This window comes from Giraffa tippelskirchi, chromosome 7 (assembly GCF_054371585.1).
Source record: "Giraffa tippelskirchi isolate mGirTip1 chromosome 7, T2T-mGirTip1v1.2.pri, whole genome shotgun sequence".
In the NCBI taxonomy this organism is placed as follows: Eukaryota; Metazoa; Chordata; class Mammalia; order Artiodactyla; family Giraffidae; genus Giraffa; species Giraffa tippelskirchi.
In genome coordinates, this window is record NC_137281.1 from 50388308 (window position 1) to 50410448 (window position 22141).

General features: G+C 59.1%; 2 protein-coding genes across 70 annotated transcripts in view; both read right to left on the reverse strand.

Moving 5' to 3' along the window:
- The window catches only part of NECAB2 (N-terminal EF-hand calcium binding protein 2), a 45849-nt gene extending 32362 nt beyond the window's left edge, over positions 1–13487 (reverse strand). For 6 of the 20 annotated variants that reach the window (XR_014060572.1, XM_081514120.1, XM_081514117.1 and 3 more), the window contains exons 1-5: positions 13227–13487; positions 10575–10599; positions 5087–5195; positions 2997–3022; positions 2755–2852 (exon numbers count right to left, since the gene is read on the reverse strand). Coding sequence is in view for 16 of the 20 variants with exons in the window: in XM_081514120.1 (XP_081370246.1) it covers positions 2755–2852; positions 2997–3022; positions 5087–5195; positions 10575–10599; positions 13227–13451 (483 nt within the window). In the remaining 4 variants the exon portion in view is untranslated. Of the gene's footprint in view, positions 1–2754; positions 2853–2996; positions 3023–3739; positions 3845–5086; positions 5196–7990; positions 9421–10574; positions 10600–13226 lie in introns of those variants that run through there. The other 14 variants (XR_014060570.1, XR_014060569.1, XM_081514118.1 and 11 more) reach the window with 11 other exon arrangements.
- Positions 13488–14804: 1317 nt separating this feature from the next.
- OSGIN1 (oxidative stress induced growth inhibitor 1) overlaps positions 14805–22141 on the reverse strand; it is a 30398-nt gene continuing 23061 nt past the window's right edge. For 47 of the 50 annotated variants that reach the window (XM_081514062.1, XM_081514051.1, XM_081514064.1 and 44 more), the window contains 5 exons: positions 21749–21853; positions 20334–20470; positions 19167–19358; positions 18857–18948; positions 14805–16114 (listed from right to left, as the gene is read on the reverse strand). In XM_081514062.1, the coding sequence (XP_081370188.1) occupies positions 15166–16114; positions 18857–18948; positions 19167–19358; positions 20334–20470; positions 21749–21815 (1437 nt within the window). In that variant the 5' untranslated portion in view covers positions 21816–21853 and the 3' untranslated portion in view covers positions 14805–15165. The remainder of the gene's footprint in view (positions 16115–18856; positions 18949–19166; positions 19359–20333; positions 20471–21748; positions 21854–22141) is intronic. The other 3 variants (XM_081514104.1, XM_081514105.1, XM_081514106.1) reach the window with 1 other exon arrangement.

Here is a 22141-nt window from a genome sequence, read left to right on the forward strand (position 1 = left end):
CTGTGTGCTGCAACCAGAGAGCAGCCCCCGCTCACGGCAACTAGAGAAAAGCCCTCACAGCAACGAAGACCCAGGGCAGCCATAAATAAAAAATAAATCTTAAAAAATATACAATGGAAGATGACTCAGCCATAAAAAAAGGAATGAAACAATGCCATTTGCAGCAACATGGATGCAACTAGAGATTATCATACTAAGTAAAGTAAATCAGACAGAGAAAGACAAATACCATATGATATCATTTATATGCGGAATCTAAAATACGACACAAATGCATTCATCTATGAAATGAAGAAAATTACGGACACAGAAAACAGACTGGTGGTTGCCAAGGGGGAGAGGGTTGGCGGAGGAATGGAGTGGGAGGTTGGGGTTAGCAGATATAAGCTTTTGTATATAAAACGGATAAACAACAAGGTCTGACTGTAGAGCACAGAGAACTATGTCCAACATCCTATGATAAACCAGAAAAGAATATTTTAAAAGAGAATGTGTATATGTGTATAACTGAATCACTCTGCTGTACGGCAGGAATTAACACAACATTGTAAATCATGTATATTTCAATTAAAAAAAAAAGAAATGCCAGTTACCACTGTGACAATCTCCCATCACCACCACCCCTAAGAACACACCAAAGGCTGCAAGATTTCCAAGAGCAAAAACCCCCCAAACTGCTCTAGGTTGTACTGGTAGGCATTAACATCCTCTCCCTGATGGAGAATTGTGTCACATCTCTGAACTGTTAAGCCCAAAGACCAAGAGACAAGTACACGTTAATAATGCCAAGACAATATTGCTGGGCAGTGGCCCCATTCACAGATTTGAAAACTGAGGCTCAAGGTGGTGACTTCAATTGCGGGGAGTCCCACGTAGGCAGCTGGCACACCTCACACAGCCCTTGAGGAACAGAGCTGGGCCTGACACACTGTCTGTGCAAGGGTTCTGGAGGTGGGGGTTTTCCTTGTTGCCTGCTAAAGCCACTGTCCATCTTGATATTTTCGGAATGTGAATAGTGTACAAGGATGAGCAATGAAAGGGAAATGGTCTCACACAATGTTAAAAAATACTTTAACACACTAAGACTCAAAACAGCATGACAGGAGGACAGAAATGGAAATGTGGGGCTGTGGCAGCTTGGGATCAGGCCCAGCTGTTGGTGGCTATATGGGGAGTGGGGATTCCCTGACACGAGGCAGGGCGGGAACCCAGTAGCATGTGGAAAAGCACACGACACTGATCCTTCCTGGGACTGGGCACGCAACAGGGGCCTGACGGTACTGCTCGTCATGTCTGCTCTGTGCTGGACCTGTGCTCAGCAGCTTAGAGACCTTTCCCTTTATTCAGGCCTTGCAAGGACTCTGGAAGGTGAATGCTCCCATTTCACGGCTGGAGAAACTGAGGTTCAGAAAGAGAAGTGACTGGCTGGGGTCCTTTGGCCTGGTCTGACTGACTTTACCAGCTAAGCCCCCTGGCCTCAAACAGCAGGTGGGGCTGCTCCTTCCTGGGTTCCCACCGCTCAGAGGGGCTGCACGCCCTCCGGTATGATGCCCGTCCAGCACGTTGTGGCCCCTCCATGCCCCCGTTAGCTCGGCCCCAGGCTGTGCTCCATACCTCGGGCCGGGTCCCTGACTCCGTTTCCCCTCCCACTTTAGCAGGAAGCGCTGGCTGGCTGGCTACCACTCTGCTGGGTTCACTTTCCTGAGCCCTCTATTTCCATAGCTGTGAAAGCGAGGGAGTGGACTTCCCTGGTGGTCCAGCGGCTGAGAGTCTGCCTGCCAATGCAGGGGACATGGGTTCAACCCCTGGTCCAGGAACTAAGACCCCACATGCCGCAGAGCAATGGGGCGCCATCACAACTAAGCCTGTGCGCCATCACAACTGAGCTCACGTGCCCTTAGAGCCTGTGCCCTGCAACAAAGGAAGTCTGAGCACCGCAGCAGAGTAACTCCCACTCGGCACAACTAGAGAAAGCCAGTACACAGCAATGAAGGCCCGGGGCACTCAAAAAGAAAGAAGGTTGGTGGTGGCAACAGTCAGCCCACAGGGTTGCTAGGGGAATTACAGGGAGCGCTAAACCCTGCTGTCGCAGATCCTTAGGAAATGGACAGCGCCTCTCATGTGTGGACGGAGAGAAGGAACGCAGCCCGCGTGCCCCCCCACCCCCAGAAGCACCAGCCAGGGCAGGTGCAGACTCTCAGGTGGGACGTGGAGCCAGGCGGTGGGCTGCCTGTGGCTGGCTGAGCCACGCTGCCGCCTGGCCCGTGACCTGCCCCATCTCCCACCTTCTGCCCTCCTCGCCAACACTCCTGATGGTTCCACCTCCCAGCTCCTGTCTCCCAACCTGGACACGGCGTGCTCGCCCCCAGACACGCTGGGGCTCCTGGTCAAGGTCAGGGGCTCGCGTCCACCCCTTCCCTCCCCATCTGTAATCCTGCTGTGGAGGCCATGAGACTGTCACGGCTGACAGCTGTCCTCGGGCCTAGAGTCCACTCCCTTTCTAAGACTGCGTCCCAGGACCGAGCCTGATTCTAGGAAACGGCCTCGTGCTCCAAACTGGGTGCTGCTGGACAGACCCTTCCCCAAGCCCTCCCCCTCACTCCAGTTCACCACACGCCGAGACGCCCAAGCAACGCCTGCTTCAGATCCGGCTTCACCCAACACCTGTCATCACAGACCCCTGGGCCAGGATGCTCTCAGACCCAAACCGGGGCTCAGGCCCTTGATCCCCCAGGGCCACCCACACCCGCTGACCTTCTTGGTGTAGCCCATGGCCTTCAGCACAGAGTGGTTCAAGGTCTCCAGGGAAGCCAGGACGTCCTCATAGTCCCCCATGTGGTCCACAAAGTAGTCTGTGGGGGAAAGGGAAAGCAGAGGTCAAAGGTCGTAGGAGCATTGCACCCCTCCCCCGGGTCCTCCCACCAAGCCCATCTGTGCCCCTCCCCCCACAGAATCACTGCACCCCCAAGTCTGGGTCCCCGCACAGCGGCACCTACCACAAAGCTCCTTGGTGTCCACATGGCTGCATGCAGAGAGAGAGGGGGGCTCAGCGGCAGGCCTGTCCCCCTCCCTTCCCCCACCACCCTCCTCCCTCAGGGGTGAGCACAGCCCTCAGCAGTGAGTCAACACCCGCAGCCCCGCTGCCTAGGCGCTGACAGCGTGACCCCCACTTCACAGATGAGGGAGCAGCCGGTGAAGGCCGCCACCCCCTCCAGAGGATCCGCATCTGTGCGTCCGTCTGACCTCGTCACCACACCACCCACCCCATTCCACTCCCCAAGTCTGCCCACTGCATCCAGAGCAGAGGGGGGCTAAACCAGGGGCTGTGATAGCTGTCAAGGCAAGTGTCTGGTGACCTTGGCCCCTGGCCCGCTGGGTCCCAGGCTCTGCTCTGTCAGCGCTGGGGTCCCACATTCCCATTTCCACAGCCAGGAGAAGGCTCTTGGTCCTTCCTCAGAGGCCAAGCACAGGCCACCCACACCGGGCAGGTGCAGGCAGCAGCCTCTGAACCCAGACGCTGTGAACAGGAGCTGGGGGCGGGCGCCTGGGGACCCAGCTCTGTACACATTCCGACAACCTCCCTTCCCAGTCGGCTCCCTCACCGGGAGAGGAGGGGCTGGCCTCAAAAGCTTGCCAGCCTCATCGAGATGGCTCTGGGGAAAGGCTTCCAGCTCAGGGGCTCTGTAAACTCTGTCGTGGAGGCTCCCCCCAAAATGCACCATGTGGGACAAGTTCTCACAGGTCCTGCAGAGAGGATGCCCGCTTCACGGTGGCCAAAGTAGCATTGCACCAACTTTCCTGAGCTGTGTGCTGACAGTTGGGGTAGCAAACCTGTCTAGCATCCCTAGGAGGGAAAGTTTACAGCTCACACTCTAGGGAGTGTTGGAGACAAAAGACCCAAAGGTCTTTAGAGCTCTGTCTTTTTGTTGCTTTTTGCTCACACCAGTGCCTCCTCCGCCCTGCTCCAGCTGGGAATGAAGCTGAATAATCTGTGGGCACCTGCAAAGCCCTTTCAAGCTCCCGGGGGGAGGGGGGGGCTTAAGGACCCGCTCAGAACCTCCATCTGGCTCCAGACACAAAGCCCTCCCCTGGGGTCTGTGGCAGGAAGCAGTCCCTTTCAAGTGGCCTTTCTCGTGCCACCTGCCCCGCCCTGGCCCCGGCCACCTCCAACCTGGGCCCCCTGCCAACAGGCCTAGGGACAGCTCCTCCTCCAGACCACCTCTAGCCTGGCCCAGGGGACCCTAGTCTATCAAACCTGCCCCCTGGCAGCCCCAGGGACTCGGGTCCTCATCACCTGAACTGGGGTGGAGAAGGGGCCGGGGCCTCATCCTGCCTGGGCACCACTCAGAGAAGGTGGGGCTGGAGTTCGGGGTGGGAAGGGTTGGTTCCTTTGAGTAGAGTGAGCATTCTGCACTGAATTTAGGGATCGGCTGGGGCCAGAGGAGTTTGGGGTTGATTGAGCTGCAGGTTAGGGTTCTGGCTGGGTTGGAGAAAATGTAGAGTGAGAAGAAAGGTTAAGGTCCAAGTGAGGACCAGTCTGGTTTAAGGTGAGCCCTGGTTAGAAAGAGGATCTCAAAGCTCGTGTTGGGACCGAGAACAAGCCTAAGGTGTTGGGGTCAGAACTGAGTCAAGCTGGCTGATTACCCCTTTGTCATCCTGTGTATATTCTGCTTCCTAGGTGGGACAGTAGTCAAGAAGCCACCTGCCAGTGCAGGAGATGTAAGAGTTTGATCCCTGGGTTAGGAAGATCCCCTGGAGGAGGGCATGGCAACCCACTCCAGTATTCTTGCCTGGAGAATTCCATGGACAGAGGGGGCTGGTGAGCTGCAGTCCATGGGGTCACACAACTGAAGTGACTCAGCATGCATGCAGATATATTCTGCAAACCTAGGCTCTCTCCCTGCTTTGACACATCACGTTCAGAAAGGACAAACACTTGCCAACACAATCTCAATCTGTCCGCTCCCAGACTGCCCTGGCCAGTGGGGGCCAAAGAGATGGGACTCTGGATTAGCGGTCCAGGGAAGTGGGCAGTGGAGACTAGGGGATGCTGCCTCCCAGTTCCAGCTGCCAGGACTGAGCTCACTTGGTGTTGTCAGAGTCAATGGTGTGGAAGAGATCCTCCAGTTCTTTCTCGTTGAGGACGCCATCTGCAAAGAAGAGCTGGAACTCCTCCAAGGACAACTTCCCATCGTCTGTGAGGGAGGGAGAGGGAGGGCAGATGGTGTCGAAGCAACAGGACATCCCCAAATCAACAGAGGAGCCACAGCCAGACAATCTCCGCCCGCCCCTGCCAACTCCCCAACCAGCAGCCACACTCCCGCACGGGTCACCCCTGCCCGTGGCGTGGACCCACATTAGTCACCATCTCACGGAGACCAACCGTTCACCCAGCTAACTGTCCACCCAACAGAGCGACACCCATGTCCCGGGACTCACCACACCAGCAAATACTGGGGCTCCTTAAGCCCCACAGCCAACAGGCAGGCAGAGAGCACCTATCAGGCAACCGTCTCTCCGAGTCACCTGCCCACCTGGAGGAAGGTAACTCCATACCTGTTACCTCCAGTGGTCCCCAGCCTTTTTAGCACCAGGGATTGGTTCCATGGAAGATAATTTTTCCACAGACTAGAGAGAGGGGGTGGTTTCAGGATGATTGTTTCTATCGTTTTATCAGACCTCAGATCAACAGGCGTTAGATGCCAGAGATGAGGGATCCCATACCCATAAGAGGCAGGTTTAAACCTGGGCGGTCTGAGGACCACTCTCACTTGCTTCCAAAAGCCCAGAGAGCCTCTGCACACTTAAATCATCTCTATCCCAGCACCCAGGTCCTGCCTGGGGAGGCAATGACCTCTCTCCTCTCTGCCTTCGCAGGGTGTGACGTGACCCGCTGCCAGCAGTGGCACGGAGTCCTCGCCGGACCGTGGATGCAGCCCTGAGGGTGCCAGAGCCCAAGGGGAGGTGGCGGCAGGCCCGGGGCGGGGCTCTGGACGAGGGGCCCCCACAGTGGACACACCTATCCCAATGCATCCCTCCCCGTCTCACATCTTCAGCCTCCACTGCAGTCGCCCTGGGTAGCAGCGTCTGCTGGGGAAGCTCTCATGGGTTGGGGGCAGCCGGGCCCCTGAGAAAGGGGCTCCCAGCAGAACTCCAGCTCCTCCCACCTGGGCTCTCCAGCTCAGCACACTCATCTCCCTATCCCACCTCTGAAGCCACGACCCCCTCTTCAATGACCTTAGACCAGTCCTGCTCCTCCCCAAAGGAACCACGTCCGTGGGAGGCAGTGGAGGTCAGGGAGAAGGGCGAGCCCAAGACCCTTCTGGCCCCGGCCCCTCTCCATAGACCCCCTTCATTACTTTCAGCCTGTCTGTACTCAAAGCCCTTGAGAGCCCATGTGGCACTTTCTTTGTGTGGATTGGAAACAAATGCCCTTCCTAGTGGGCAGGGTGGCAGAGATGCAACCCAGCATCAGAGCTCCTGAGGGGAGGGGCACGCAGGCTTGATCTGAGGTCCTCAATTCTCTCAAGTAGGTGCCCTTGCACAGTGCACAACACGCCCAACCAAACATGGCAGACCTACTTAGGCCCAGGGTGGAAGTCACTCATACATTTCTTTATTTTCTTTTTCTAAAATGCATTTTACCTCTGCATTTTATTTGTTTTAGTTTATTATTTTTGGCTGTGCCAAGCAGTATGCAATGTTTTAGTGCCCTGACCAAGGATCAAACTTGTGCCCCCTGCAGTGGGAGCACTGAGTCTTAACTACTGGGCCCCCAAGGAAGTCCCCACTGTACATTTTAAAGGCTCTGGAGCTTCTACTCTGCTGCCAGCAGCTCTGCAGGGGCTCAAAGTAGGGCAACAGGAGACAGTGAGCTCCTCACATCTTGCAGTGGCTCCCCTCCACCCATGCTGAGGGGGTAATATGAGAGAGTGGGCGCAGGCTTGCATATGGGGGGCTGGGGCAACATCCCGTGTGCCTTCAATATCCCGGCTTGGGTTTTAATCTCACAAATGGGAGAATGAATTTCTAACTCTTAAAATCCGAAGTCCCCCCAAAGACAAAACAAACACCACCCCCCTCCCCCAAAGCACGCACGAAGACCCAAAAACCAACCATAAAAACTGCAGGGTAACAGCTGTGAAATACATAAACACTAAGCTATGGCTCTGTCTCCTGTGAAAGAGGATGCTTTCCAAGTTTCCTTTACCAAGACTGATGATGATCCAGCAGCCAGGGCAGAACCAGGGGAGACACATGGGCTCTGGTCCTCACAACACCCCCTGGTGGGCCACCACCCACTGTTTACAGAGCAGACAGGCCAGACCGGTCATGGGACTTGCCCAGGTCCCTCAGTGGAAGCTCAAACCCAGGCCACCCGGCTCCTGAGTCCACGCTCCCAACCCAACCTGGGGCAGGGTCTTCTGTCGGGACCCCCAGCCACAGGGTCACACGGAGAAGCCGAGGCCAAGCCTGGACTCAGTGGAAGTGTGCTGTGAATGACTACTCGTGTCTGTCACGGGCAGGGCACCATCAGTGCCTCCAACCAGTCTGCGCTCAGAACGGGCAGAGAGGGGCCCACCGGCCTCCCGGGCCCAGAGCCTTCTGGGCTGACATTTACCTTGAACGTCCCAGCACAGCCCTAATGAACCCAGATCAGCTAATGAGGGAGGCAGCATCTGCCCGGGGCCTCTGTGCAATTAGAGGAGCCAGCGGGCCTGCACCTCCAAGGCCCCCGAGCGGGCCGTCTGAAGGTGTCCACGCTAATGAGCATGAGCTCAGCCTCTGTCCTGGTGACCTTTCAAATGCCAGGAGTCTGCTAGCGCCCCGGCCCCCGGAGGGAGATGCACTAGCACTCACTCCTCCGCTGGCCGCCACACCACCCTTCTGGGCCCCAGAACCTCAGCTGCCAGGCAAGCCCCCCACTCTCTGCCTCCCCTTGGGGGCCACGCCCGGTCTCCACCTCCACCCCCACGAAGACGCCTCTGACCTGGGAGCTGCCAGGACAGGCCAGCTGGAGCTGAGCCTTTGCTCCTGTGATTCCAGAGGCTGATTCCACTCCAACCCGAGGCTTTGTTTGTGACCATCCTGCCATCCTTGCAGGCATCTTGCTGCTGTGGACGCCAGGGGCAGAGCCCCTGTGGCATCTACCTGTGCTATGTGTGTGTGTCTGCACACCTGCCATATGCACCTCTGTCTACACCCACACTCACCCCTTCTCCCTTTCCCCTGCCTACACGATGTCTGCAAACTGGGCTGCATTCACTCAGAACTTCCTGCCCGTCCCCCCAGCCCAGACTCTGTGATCTTTCACATGTCCTCCCCAGCCTGTCATGTGTAAAAAAAAAAGGGGTTGACGTTCCTTCTCCCACTAGGACCCGAGGGAACATCCAATGAGGAAGTCTATTAATGTCCTGGTGTGTAATGGATGCTCCACAGCCGCCAGCAGTCTCCACCAGATGTCGATGCCCCGTGAAGTCTGGGGTGAGAATCCAAAACTTGTTGACAAATCACAGCCTGTTTCCCAAGGCTCAACACCCATCAGCTGGCATGAGGGCTCACAGACCCCTTACAGCATGCCAAGACCTGAGCTCCACTCTATCCCCTGACAGCCCCAACCCAAGGCGGGTACCGGCATGACTACCCCCACCCATGGATGGGGATGCTGACGCCCTGAGAGTCGGGGGTGGCCTGAGGTCAGAGCTGGGAAGGAGCTGAGCCCAGGCAGTCCCTGTGGCAAAACGGGGGGCTCCCCGGAGACCGGCACCACATCCCATGTCAATCTGCCTAATGACCACTGGCGGCTGCCAGGAAGATGAAGGTCCCAGGGAGAAGAGGGGGCTCGGGGCCTCTGTGGGGGCCACAGGAGCAAAGTCGAGGGACCCCGAAGCTGTGCTTGGGGGGCGGAAACACAGTCTCTGATGGCAGCGGGGCGAGGGGGCGAGCAATGAGGACGAAGCGAGCAATCTGGCCTGAAGGGAGACCAGGGCGCCTGCCACCCACACACTGCAAAGGTTCCTGCAGAGCTGAGCGCCCAGAAAGACACAGACACACAACCCCGCACACACCCGGTATGTACAGCAATGGTCACAGAGGCCCACACACACAGGTTCCAAAGCACAAACGGAGACAGACGTGCAGCCACACCCAGACAGCTGCCCCCGAGCACGCACACACCGCACCCCCAGGAGTCACACCCGGTTACCACCTGTGAGGCAGCAGCCGGGCACCGAGGACCTACTATGTGCTGGGCCCACGACAGGGGCAAGCCCAAATCCCTCAATGTGACACCTCACCATCCACTGAGGGGCGTGGCCAGCACACACGGCAGTGACCACGTGGCCCCTGGCCGGCCACATACTAGAAAGTTCCGAGAGGCCTGCAAGGGGATCAAACCCCCAACTTTCTTCTCTAGTCTCTGACGCCGCTCAGGCGGTGATGTCACAATGACCTCTCGGTTGCCACTGACATCCCCCTACCGTGTTCCTCCCCTTCCTCGATGCTCCATATGGAACTGCTCCTGATGCTGCTGCTGCTGCCTCCCAGAGGCCTGGGAGGGGCCCCTGTCACACCTGGGAATGGGGGGGCAAGAGGTGGAGAACCCCCAGGCACTGGCGGCCAGCCCGAGTCTCATGTTCTCTCCTCAATACCAGGCGGGGACAGCTAGACAGAGACTCCCAGAGTCACCAGAGAGAGGGGTTGGGGTCGGTGAGTGCTGAGGGCAGGTGCCGGTCAGCTGTGCCCACTCCTCCCTTGGCAGGGGCCTGGATACTCAATCAGTATTTTCTCAAGGAATTAACACTGAACTCTGCCTGCTTCTCTCTCATAAAGTTCACCAGCCACGTCTCCTCCCTCCATTTCCCTAACAGCCCTGGAACATAGACAGGTTCAGTGTTATCACCCCACTTTAGAGATGGCAAAACTGAGGCCTGAAGTGGGACTGTGTCCTGGTTCAAGACCACGGAGAGCCGTTTCACCCCAAGAACAACGACTCCAGTATGTAGACAAACACTCTCCCCAGCCACCATGAGGCTCAGGGGGCCCCTGCCTTCCAGAAAAGCCGGGGTGGAGCAATCCCCAGCGGGTGTCTTGAATTCACAGACTGCAACACCGTGCTCACTTTGCGTGGGAGGTCTCTTGAGGGGGGCGGGGGGAGCACCAGGGGTCTGCAGCAGAGCCTGGACCGCCTTCCTGCGCTGGGTGACCCTGGGCAACACACAGAACCTCTCTGAGCCACCACGGAGCTGACAAAACAGGGGCGACAACACGGACGTCTGAGGAGGAAGTGTGCCGGGGCGCGGGGTGAGGCTGGGAGCTTCCTGGGTGCCCCCCAGGGCGGCTCTGGCCCGGCCCAGCTGCAGGAGGCTGAAGCACATGAAGCGCTGACTGCGTGCAGACCTCACCGCACCACCCACACCTGCCCGCTGAAGCCGCACGGCTCCCCTGCTCAGTAGGAACCACGGGGGTCCCATCGTAGGATGGGGAAGCAGGCGCAGGGCAGCGTCCTGCACCCACAATCAGAAAGAGCCAGGTCCTCACTCGGGGACAGCCTTGGGGGATGCAGGAAGACTCACCATTTTTGTCCGCACGGCGGAAAATCTGCAGAGAAGAGAGGTGGAGTCAGCGTCAGGAGGAGCAGGCTTCTGACACCCCCAGCCCAGTGGTCCCGGGAAGCCGGGCCCCTTCTCCCTCCCGGAGGAGAAGACCCGGGGCTGGGAGGGCGTTTCAGGCAGCGGCCCTACAGCCCCCCTCGACGGGGCAGCCGCCCCTCTTCCTCGTGCACCGCTGGTCATGCGGTCGAGTGCACACATGGACGCATGGCGCACACTGGCACGTGCGCACGGGTGTGCGTCCAGAACCCTCAGCCCACGTGCCGCACCTGCAGGCGGCCGCACGCTCCCCACTCCCATCCCTGGGAGGCAGCCACTCACCTTACACCCCCACCAGGACTCCTCTGAGGGCCTGGTATTCTCCAGGGAGGGTGGGTTAAATCTGAACAGAGGTGTCTGCCAAGGGAACCTCGAGGCCTGGCGACGGGACCAGCCAGGGCACCGTGGGATTAGTTTTTTTGTGGGGGTCAGTGGGGAGGAGCAGCCCGCAGGGAGCTCAGAAAGAGGGGCGGGGAAGGGGGGGCAGCCTGGTCCCCTCCAGCCTCAGTTGAAACCAGATAGCTCCTCCTCCTGGTGTTTTTAGGACCTAGTAAGCCTTGCTGGGGGCTTCCCTGGTGGCTCAGACGGTAAAGAATCCGCCTGCAATACGGGAGACCTGGGTTTGATCCTTGGGTCGGGAAGATCCCCTGGAGAAGGGAAAGGCTACTCACTCCAGTATTCTGGCCTGGAGAATTCCATGGACAGAGGAGCCTGGCAGGCTACAGTCCATGGGGTCGCAAAGAGTTGGACCCTTCTGAGCAACTTAGCACGTGTGCACTTAAGCCTTGCTGAGGGCAGGAAGAGGGGGAGATGCTGCCCCCAGCATGTGACCCTCACACCGTGGAGAGCGGGAGCCGGGCCCCTCCCTCCAAGCAGTAGGGCCGGCATCCATTGTCGGACACCCGGGGCTGTGACAAACTGAAGCAGCAGCTCAGGAAGGATATTCTCAAAACACCCCCCCTTCCTTGAGCCGAACCCCAAGTTGGGGCAGGGGATACAGGTCTGGAGCCACTGCGGCTGGGGCAGAAAAGGGGGCAGTTGCCAGCACCCCAGCCTGTGCACCCCACACGCCTACTCCTGACTGCAAGGTTCCCGAGGAGGCTGGAGTTCCACCTTTAACGCTTGGGGCCTGGCGTGAGCGTTAAACAAGTGATTGACCCGACAGGGGATGTGACCCTGGCACTCACTCATCACCCCCATTTCACAGATGGGGAGACTGAGGCTCAGAGCTGGCTCGAGGCCAGAGTGGCGTGATGACTCCAGAGCCCACGTCCTGTCCTGTGCGAAGGGGTGGGTGGGGGGTCTGGACAGGGCTCTCCACTGCAAGGGCTTTCAGCTGCGAACTCACTGGGGCTTTGAGAGGGTTCACCTGCGCAGGTGCGTGTGGGCTGTGTGTGAGCGTGTTCTGGGAAGCCCTGGAGCCACGGCCACTCACCGCAGATCCCCCCTGCCCTCTCGGCTCACAGCCAGCGATGGGGGCTCCAACAGGAACGTGGGCGGGGGGGCGAAAGGAAACCCACACTGTCCCCCACTCACCAGGATGTGATACACACACCTCTCCCAGAAACCCACCCACCGTACACAAACATGGCACCCCCACCCCCGTGTCACCCACCACGGAGGACCCTCCCTAGGACAGGCACACCCCACTGCCATGCTGCCCCTTGGGGTGGGCAAAGCACCCCACAGGGGACGCCCACCCCACCCTGGCAGCCACCCACCCTGTAGAAGGCTCCCTCCTACGGAGGGGAGTGGGTGGGAGGGTGAGGTGGGGCGGTTTGGGCCCCGTAGCGGGTGCGGAGGTGGGGTGAGGATGGGGAGAGGGTGAGGAGAGGGAGAGAGGGTGGGGTGGAAGGGGATCAAGGACCGGCTCAGAATGGAGTGGTGGTCCTCTGAGAGGATAGGAGGTGGCTCCAGTCCTACTGAAAGGAGAGAGAAAGGCAGGTGGGGAGGGGGCTTTTTTTTTTTTTTAAAGGTGGTGCCTGAGGCAAAAAGGTTGAGGATACAAGGGCTTAAGGTCCAGAGCTCGGACAAGAAAAATGGCCCCGGACCCAGGGATTGTGTGTGAGATGGGGTGAGTTGGGGGGAAGAGTCTTAGAAAAGTAAGGAAGGGGGCCAGGGGTCCGGGGTGGGCAGGAGGAGGGGCCAACGGCGGTCCGGGACTCGCGTCCCGGGCAAGAGTGGGGTGAAGGATGAAGTGCGGGCGGGAGAAAGATGAGGGTTTGGCCAGGACAGAAGTAGGGGGCGGTGGCCGGGTCGAGGGGCTCCAGGGTCCCGGCTCCGAGAACGTGGAGACCCCGAGAGAGGGAGGGAGGTAAAGGGGTCGTCCCGGTCCGAGGACGGGACCGGACCCGCACGGAGACCGGCCCGGGGGGCAGAAGAGCTGGGGGCCGCGCTCTGCACAAGGAGGAGCCGGTGGATCTCGCTCTGGACCTCCGGGGGTGGGGGCGGGCGTCCCTGCCCGGGGACCCCTGCCCTCCAGGGAGACGCGGGTCTTGCAGGTCCCGGCGGGGACCCGGGAGCGCGGCGTCCACGTCGCCTGGTGGGGAGAACGGGTCCCGGCCCGCGCGTACTCACGTCCAGGATGACGGCGGTGCCCCCGCGCGGCGAGGCGGGGCCCGGGTAGGGGCCAGGGTCCGCGGCGGGGGTGTCGGGGGCGTCGGGGGCCAGCGGCGCCCGGGGCTCGCCCATCCTGGCGCCCACCCAGCGCAGCAGCCCGCCCAGCGCCCGGCCCTGCGGCGGCGGCTCCCGGAGCAGCCTGTGCGCGCCGGCCCTGCACAGGCGCGCCGCCCGCTCACACATCGCGCCGCGCCCGCCACCGCCGCCGCCCGGAAGCCCGCCGACCCCCGCCCGGCCCGCGGCCCGCCCCCGCGCGACCCCCTCCCCGGCGCCGCCCGCCGCCGCCCGCGCGCCCCGCCCTCCCTCCCTCTGCCCCCGCGGCCGCGGCCACGCGGGGACGGGCCGGCGCCGGGGGGATGGGAGGGGGGGGCGCCGCTCCGCCCGGACCGGGAGCCACGTGCCCCGTGGGCCACCGCCCCCGCCCCTGGCGGCCGGTCGCGGCAGCAGGGGGCTGCCGGCAGTGGGGCGCGGGGCTGGGGAGCTAGACCCTGGTCCGGCCGCGGAGTGGGCTGCCTGGCAGGCGCGGGGTGGTGGGGGGTTTGGCTTCGCGGGTGCATTCCTGGGGGCTGCCCCAATTCCGAAAGTCTCCCCCTGCCCGCCCTCCGGAAGAATCCCCCCTCCCCCGCGCCGTGGCGCCGCCGCCGCCGCCGGGGCCAGAGCGCGGTGTCCGGCGAGCCCGGAGCGCCCTCTGCCGGCTTCAGCCCAGGGAACGCGCGCCCACGCACCGGGGCCAACTTCTCCACTCCGCAAGTACCCACTCGTCCCTTCCACGGGGTGCACGCCCCTCAGACCTCCTCGGCGCCTTAAACAACGCCCAGAACTAGTCTTCCCCACCCCTGGAACACCCTCTTCCCCTCATACTCCCCACGTCCATCCTTCCAGGCGCCCACCCACCGAACCAGAGAATTAAAGGAGCCCCTCCTTGGGTGCTAGGCTTAGTGGCCGCACTTGGTTCCAAGAACAGCGGAAAAACAGACGAGGGCTTGCCTTGGCCTCCTGGAGCTTACAGCCAAGTGGGCGGAGCCAGATACTGGAATGATCCCACAAATAACGAAGAGTGAGAACTGAATTGCAATGAAGGGGTGGCACCCTGACCCACCAGAGTGGGCTCTACCTTAAGGCCACGGAGGGGCATGTGTCAGAAGAGGCTTCCTAGAGGAAATGGTCCTCATGCTCTGAGACTGTAAGGAAGAGGAGGAGTTAAAGAGAGGATGGGGAAGTGCCCTGGGCTGGAGACTAGCCTGTGCCAAGGCCCTGTGGCAGGTGCAAGTGTGGGGAACACGAAGGACCCACTGAAGGGAAGGGGAGTGAGTGGGACTAGACCCAAGGGGCGGGCGGATCTGGGAAAGCCTCCCCAGCACCTGCTCCTCAGTCACATCGGCCCTTCCGCTTGGGGCACCACCCAGTGTCCCCCAGCCCCGGGACCTTCTCCCACATGACCCTGTGCTTCTGCCCCTGCCCTGACTCCCCAGCTCCTGGGGCAGGGTCCTGGGCACCTGACCCCCTCCCCAAGCAGAGAGTCCTCAGACACAGGACTGGAGGCAGGCGCTGGTTTTATTTGGGACCTGATTCTGGAAAGAGCGGGGCCTGGAAGTCCTGGCTCGGTGCTCCACGGGCCCTGGTGATCCCAGCTCACATGGGCCACTTCACCCCCAATTACAGCTCTGGGCCTACCATGTCCTGTGGCCACTGTTTCCACCCTGCTCTGAGTCCGGGGAGTCTGGGTTTCCCACTCTTCATCTGAGAGGCCTGTTGCGTGGGCTCATGGCCACTCCTGTTTCTTGCAGGAGAGGCCCCCTTCCATCACTGGGGCATCTTGGGACGGACTGTGCATCCAGCAGGGCTGTGGTGATCTCCCTCCTCTTAGGGCCTGGGTGTAAGGCTGCCGGGCCAGGTGCTAGGGTGGCTTCCTGGCCTCCTTCCGCAGTAGGGAGCTGGCCACGGCCAGGGCCCCACCCTGCACGAAGCGCACAAAGTTGTCCCCGGCTAGTGGCCCCATGGCGTACAGGCCCTCCTGGTGGATGCTCTGGTAGGTGAAGGGGTCCACCTCAATGGGGTTCCTCTTGGCGCTCACTGGCTGGTCGGGGTCCACGGTGAGGTCGGCGCCCACCCCCGGGAGGAAGGACAGATCGGGGTGGGAGCCGATGAGCACCAGCACCAGGGCCACGCCGAAGACCTTCTGGAGGCCCTGGGGGTCCCGGAACACGGCCTGGCGGTCCTCCTTGAAGAGCAGCAGCTGGTGCTCTGGGAGGCTGCGGTAGCCCTCGTAGGGGCTGGGCAACAGGATGGACTGCTCGCGCATCATCTGGTGAACTTTGTGGTACTCAGGGTACAGCATCTTGGGCAGCTGGTTGAACACCAGGCCGGGGTCATCCACAGGCCGGCGGAAGGCATGGATCACAGGGATGTTGTAGTGGCGGGCGTAGAGGACCGCGTCTGCGGCCGACAGCCCTGCCCCGATGATGAGGACGGGGTCCGAGGACGGGGACACCGTGCCTGCCCGCGTGGCCGCCTCCAGGGCCGACAGGTCATGGTGGACGAAGGGCAGGGCCTCCCCGGGGATGCCCAGGCGGGCCGGGCTGTCGGACGTGCCTGTGGCCAGGACCACGTTGCGGGCGCTCAGGGAGAAGGACTGCTGGGTCTGGTCCTCGGTGGTCACGAAGCCGCTCACCTGGAAGAGTGGGCTGGGGTCCTGGGCCCCACGGCTGCTGGGCTCGGGCATCCCCCACTCCACGGCCGTGACCATGGCGTTGGACACGAAGTTGTGGCTCAGGTCCTTCTTGATCACGTAGTCCCTGTAGTAGTGGGCGATGTCACCGGCCGTGGCCCGGCTGTTGCGAAGACCTCTGGGGGAGGAGGGACGAGGGGGCGTGAGTGTCAGAGAGTGGACTGGGGCAGGGCTGGGGTGGTCATCGGGTGGACAGGCTGGAGTCAGGTCCTGGAGGGTGGCTGCACCACCCCTAGGCTTAGGACTTGCTCAAGGGGTTCACCCCCTCCGAGCTGTAAAAACCTCTTTTCTGTACAGTGGAGCTGATGAGGCTGGGGTTTGGAGTGTGGCCTCTGGTGCCAGAGGGCCTGGGTTCTGTGGGAACCCCCTGCCTCAGCCCCTCATTTGCAAATGACCGCGGTGACAGCACTTGTTCCCTGCCGTCGTTGAGAGGCTCACATGACAGGAACGAAGGGTTTAGACTAGAATCGGACAGGCTATGAGTGACGCGGGGTCGGCCATGACTGTTTCCTCCAATGACTGACCAGTATTCTATGTGCATTGGGGTAGGATTCCGTTTTTATAAAATTCACAAACAGATAAAGCTCATCTATGGAGTTAGACATCCAGAGAGGGGTGGCCTCTTAGGAAGGGGGTGATTGGGAGGGGCCTGAGGGGGCTTCTGGGGAGAAGGGGGTCTGCTTGAGTCTGCGTGACTGAAACACATGTGTATTCACTTTGAGAAATTACACTCACCTGTAGGCATGTGAATTGTGTGCTTTCTATATGTGTGTGCTTTCTGTATGTGCTTATATTTCAGTAAAGAACTTCGTTAAATAATAACCCAGGTAGAGCACTTAACACATTCCTCAACACACAGTAGCAGCTGTGGCTGTTATTACTGTTACTATGTTACTGTTATTATTGTTGTTATTATCACTCTTGCTATTATTACCACCTTTCCCAGGGCTGTTGCTGGTGGGTGAGGCATAGACGCATAGACTATGCTATCTCAGCTCCTCCCTGTAGCTCCCCGAGTGATCTTCGGTGAGTTCCCTTCCCTGACTTGTTACAGATTAACTCAAAGGGAATCTTTTGTGACATATCATCAATACAGCCCATCAGTAAGGACGCAAGATTGTAGGTGAGCTCAGATATCCCTTAAGGCCACTCTAGCCAACCCAACCTGTTAGTCTGCTCCTGAAATTGGAACTCTGAAATTCACGGCTGTGGGTTGGTCATTTCCGCTCCTCTGTTTTAGTAAAAAGTGTTTTAAAGGGCTGTCCTAAGACGATGTTGCATCCAGGGTTCCTTATAATGCACACTGGAAAGAATGAAAGGTCTGTGACTGGGGAGTGGTTTAGCAACCATGGCAGCACCATGAGGGCAGGGGGTGCATCTCGTGTGCCTTTTGGCTCTGATATCTAAGCACAAGTTCCCGTATGTAGGAATGAGTGGAGCTGCCTGCCCTCTCGGGAATATTACGTGGCCGTGTAACAGGATGGCTGCAATCATTGTGTAATCACCATGTGAGATCCTTATGACATGTTACATTTTAAGAGTAGGACAGAAAAGGGTGTATCTACTGAAATTTATATTCCTGTCTATCTGTTAACACATCCCTACACCAGCCTGGATGTCTTTCTACCACATTTGCTGGGGCAAAAAGTCTTTGTGTCAAAAGGACAGACCATGAAGTCTGAAGGGACAGAAACAGAGTTTCCAGAGAGGTCAGGTGAGGTTTCCAGTAGGTCAACTGCCTACTGGGTGGCTGAGCACTGAAGAATTGATGCCTTTGAACTGTGGTGCTGGAGAAGACTCTTGAGAGTCCCTTGGATAGCAAGGAGATCTAGCCAGTCAATCCTTAAGGAAATCAGTCCTGAATATTCATTGAAAGGACTGAAGCTGAAGCTCCAATACTTTAGCCACCTGATGGCGAAGACCTGACTCACTGGAAAAGACCCTGATGCTGGGAAAAATCAAGGGCATGAGGAGAAGGGGATGACAGAGGATGAGATGGTTGGATGGCATCACCAACTCAATGGACCTGAGTTTGAGCAAGCTCCAGGAGATAGTGGAGGACAGAAGAGCTTGGTGTGCTGCAGTCCATGGGGTCACAGAGTCGGACACAACCGAGAGACTGAACAACAACAGGCTCCCTGTCAGAACCCCGAGGGCGGAGAAAACGTTCAAGGGCAGATACCACCCTGAGCACTGGGCAACTTTACGCCTTGTGCCCTGGGATGAGCAGGGGCTGGCATCTGTTGTGATTCAGCTGTCTCTCTAGGGTGGTGAGAAGTGTGCAGCGTGGTCATTATGGAGCAGGAAGTGGGATGGGAAGAGAACCCTCCGAGGTGCGGCAGTCCTGGGGAGGAGTGTGGGGTTAGGGGTCAGCTGTCTTTCGTTTCTTAGTTTTCAATTTCCTGTACTGTGGTTATGTTTCTAATACAAAATCAATTTAAAAAAAAAAGTGTGTTCGATTAGCTGACCAAGAAAAAAAGAGACGGTTGCAGGCCAGGCTCAGAATATCGGGAGGGGCTGCGGAAAGCCAGAGGACCCAGGAGCCTGGGTTAGAGGCTCCGAGGCAGGATGTGGGGGGCAGGGGCCAGTGGTCACCCCTCCTTAGAGCCTGGGATGCTACAGGGAGGCCCAGTCGAGATTGTGAGGCAGGAGCACTGGACGGGGAGTCCTGAGGAGCCCAGCTCTGCTGCTCACTGCCCGTGTGGCCCTGGGCAAGTCCTTTCCCCAGCCCGGCCACAGCGTCCCCCTTGAGGGCAGGCTTGATGAGCCCCTGAAGCCCCTTGGCCTCTGGTTGCCAGTTCAGTGCTGGGGGCGGGGGCGGGTCTTCCCTGCCCACCATGGCTTTCCAGGGCGGCCTCACCTGCGCTTCTTGCACATCCAGTCCTTGACCTGCAGGTCGGGGAGCCCCATCCACTCGCCTTGGCTCAGGGTCACCATGGAGCCTTCAATGGACTAGGAGTAAAGGAGAGAAAAGTCCAGGTCTCTTCTGGCCCCCAGCCCCCCCAGGGCTGGACAGCAGGGGAGGCCTCGGCTGGGGCTGGTTAGTGGGGGGAAGGGGAAGGAGGAGGGGGCAGTGGGGGTGAATAGGAAAAGGTGGGAAGTGCAAGAGACTTGACCTGTGTTAGAGAGGTTTGGCGCAAGTCCCCGCACCCCATCCGGGCCCCACTCACGTGCCAGGCACCCCCAGGCGGGTTCCGGCCCAGGACCAGGTGTGGGATGGCTCGCTCCTTCTGGTGCCTCCAGGTGAGGACAGACTCCGTGCTGCCCCCAAAGTCTGTGTCTGGGCGCAGGAGGGCGTCAAAGAGCAGGGCCACGGGGCTTTGGCACCGGCCTTCCAGGCCTTCGGACAGATAGTCCAGGTCCTGTAGTTGGGGGGCGGTGGGGGGGATGCAAGTCAGAGGGGCCGCAGGAGGAAGGCTGCCTGGTCTCACCTTCCCACCCTCGAATCGGGGTGTCAGATGAGCTTGGTTTTGAAACACTGCCTCTCAGAAGGCCATCACGAACGGCAGCACACTAAAGGCTCTGACAATTCCTGCAGCGGCATTTACCCATTTAGATTTGCCAGACCCAACATCTCTCAGCGTTACTGGAGCACAAACCTTTTTCTCTGTGGATTGTGCTGAGGGACGGGTGACCTGTAGAAGGCATTCCAGGAAATCCCTATCTAGACCCCATGGCAGCTTACTTCCTCATCCTCCAGCTCTGGGGTGGAGGGGACCAGCTTGATGGACGCTGCCTGAAGTGGGCGGCGGACACTGAGTGACCTCCTGGGAGGCAAGGGGTATGGAGGGGGGACTGGTCGGCCCCTCCTGAGCAGGGGCTGGTAGGTCTGCAGTATCCAGGACTGGGGTCCTCAGCTTCGGCACTCCTGGCTCTGGGGCTTCTGGGGGCTCGTCCTCTGTGTTGTAGGATGTCCTGGCCCCCCTGGCCTCGACCCTCTAAGCCAGTGGTGTCCCCACTCTGGGCGTGACAACTGAAACTGTCTCTAGGTGGCCAAGCGTCCCCAGGAGAGCAAGACTGTCCTGGGTTTAGAATCACTGGACTAGGGGAGGTGAGACAAGCCGACGTCTTAAAGAGAGCTGCCGGCCCTCTTTCCTGGTTTCTGTGGCCTCCCATGTCTCACAAACGCATCCTTTTGTTTCTTGGCTGTGCCACGTGGCTTGTGAGATCCTAGTTCCCTGACCAAGGATCAAACTCCGAGTCTGGCAGTGAAAGCACAGGGTCCTAACCACTGGACTGGAAGGGAATTCCCACAAATGCAGCTTTTTGATTTTTGCCTGGGGGAGTTTCCCTGCAGTAGGGGTGTCCCCCCACCCCTGCCCAGAGCTCAAGCCCACCTGGTCTGTGATGGAGACCCCCGGCGCCTCTGAGAGCTTCCTCTGCAGCAGGGGGTGCGGGTGGACAGCGTCTGGCCTCACGTAGGGGGTGTAGCCTGAGAGCAGATAGGACAGGCAGATGCCCGAGGGACCATTGCCTGGGGAGAGAGGGCGGGGTCAGAGGGCAGAGCGTTGGAGCCCCAAGACCACCACCACCACTGAGAGCTTTGGTTTTGACCTGTCTCATTCCCTGATTTGCTCTTCACTCATAGACAAAAACAAAGCATTTATTAGCACTGCACCACTTTAACAAGAAAGCTGTGGAAATAACCACTAATGTTTACTGACTGCTTACTATGTGTCAAGCTTTGTGTTAAGTGATTTTAAAAAAATATTTTTTTTTCGATGTGGACCATCTTTAAAGTCTTTATTGAATTTTTTAAAATAATATTCTGTTTGATGTTTTGGTTTTTTGGCCTCAAGGCATATGGGATCTTAGCTCCAGACCAGGGATCAAACCTGCACTCCCTGCATTGGAAGATGGAGTCTGAACCATTGGACCTCCGGGGAAGTCCCCGCTGACTTTAACAGCAAAATAATGAAGCTACTGCTGCTGTAACAAGCCTCTCCGTAGCCCGGAAGCCCATGCATTATCCCACTGAGTCAGGTGCACGCTACTTTTCCTCCTTTGGTACGTGAGGATGCTGGAGCACAGAGAGGCTGAGTCACTTGCCTGTGGTCACAGAGCGGCGTGACTGAGACCCTGAGACGACCAAGAACGAGCCCAGTCCTCCAGGACCGACCGTGCGGTGGGTCCGAGGGATGTGGAGAACACTGCAGCACGTGAGACGATGTGCTGAGGGGGTGAGCTCGAGGGCAGGGGAGCTCAGGACAGGCGCTAGAGCCACTCGTGTTGGGGCCACCTGCCCGCAGGTCCTGGTGAACCCCAGGACTCACCAGTGGCCCTTCCTAGGCAGTTAACCTCGTGACATCACTTCTTATCTGTCCTCTTATTTTGTGCTGTCCTGAGTCCTACTCATGGAGACAACAGTTAGGATGAACCATGTGAAGTCGCTGATGCCCAACTGTCCTGCACTTACAAAAACGGCCATTTCATGTGGTTCAACCTGATGCTGGCCTGGAGGGCAGGGACCTCTGTTCCCCCTTTCTGCAGACCTGAGGGCAGGACCACATGCAGCTGCTGTGTCCCCTCACTCAGGCACCCAGCGCAGGGAAAACACAGGCCAGCTGCCCACTTGGCACCAGCGCCCCACCCGCCGCCCCCGCTGGGAAACCTCTCCAGGTCATTCTGCTCCTGCCTTGTGGGCTCCTGGGAGGCCTGTTTGGAACACTGTTTTAGAGACTGCTGAGCAAAGCGCTGAATGAGCACCCCTGACCTCCGACACTCCCAACCCCCTGCCTTGAGCAGCACTCACCAACGATGATGACCGGGAGGGGCTCTGAGCTGCTGGCACCAAGGTGGTCCTTCCTCTGGTTGCTCATGGCTGCAGCTGGTGGGGGGCGTGGGGCTGGCAGCCGACCTGGGGGCATAGGGGAAGAAGGGCTGCTCGCTGAGCCTAGGAGTCAGGCAGTCACTTCCCAGCTGCAGGGTGGCCTCCCGTTGGCCTCAGGGTCAAGTCCAGGATCCTCCCTGACTCTTAGGATGACGCTCCCCTCTCACACCTGCTGTCTCCTAAACAGGCCCAATAACGCAGGGCTCCCTCCTCCAGCCTGGTCGTCTCCCGCTCTCTGAGCCTCCCTCCACACTCCCGTCTCATCACGGATGGTAACAGTTGTTGTTTTGTCGCCAAGTTGTGTCTAACTCTTGT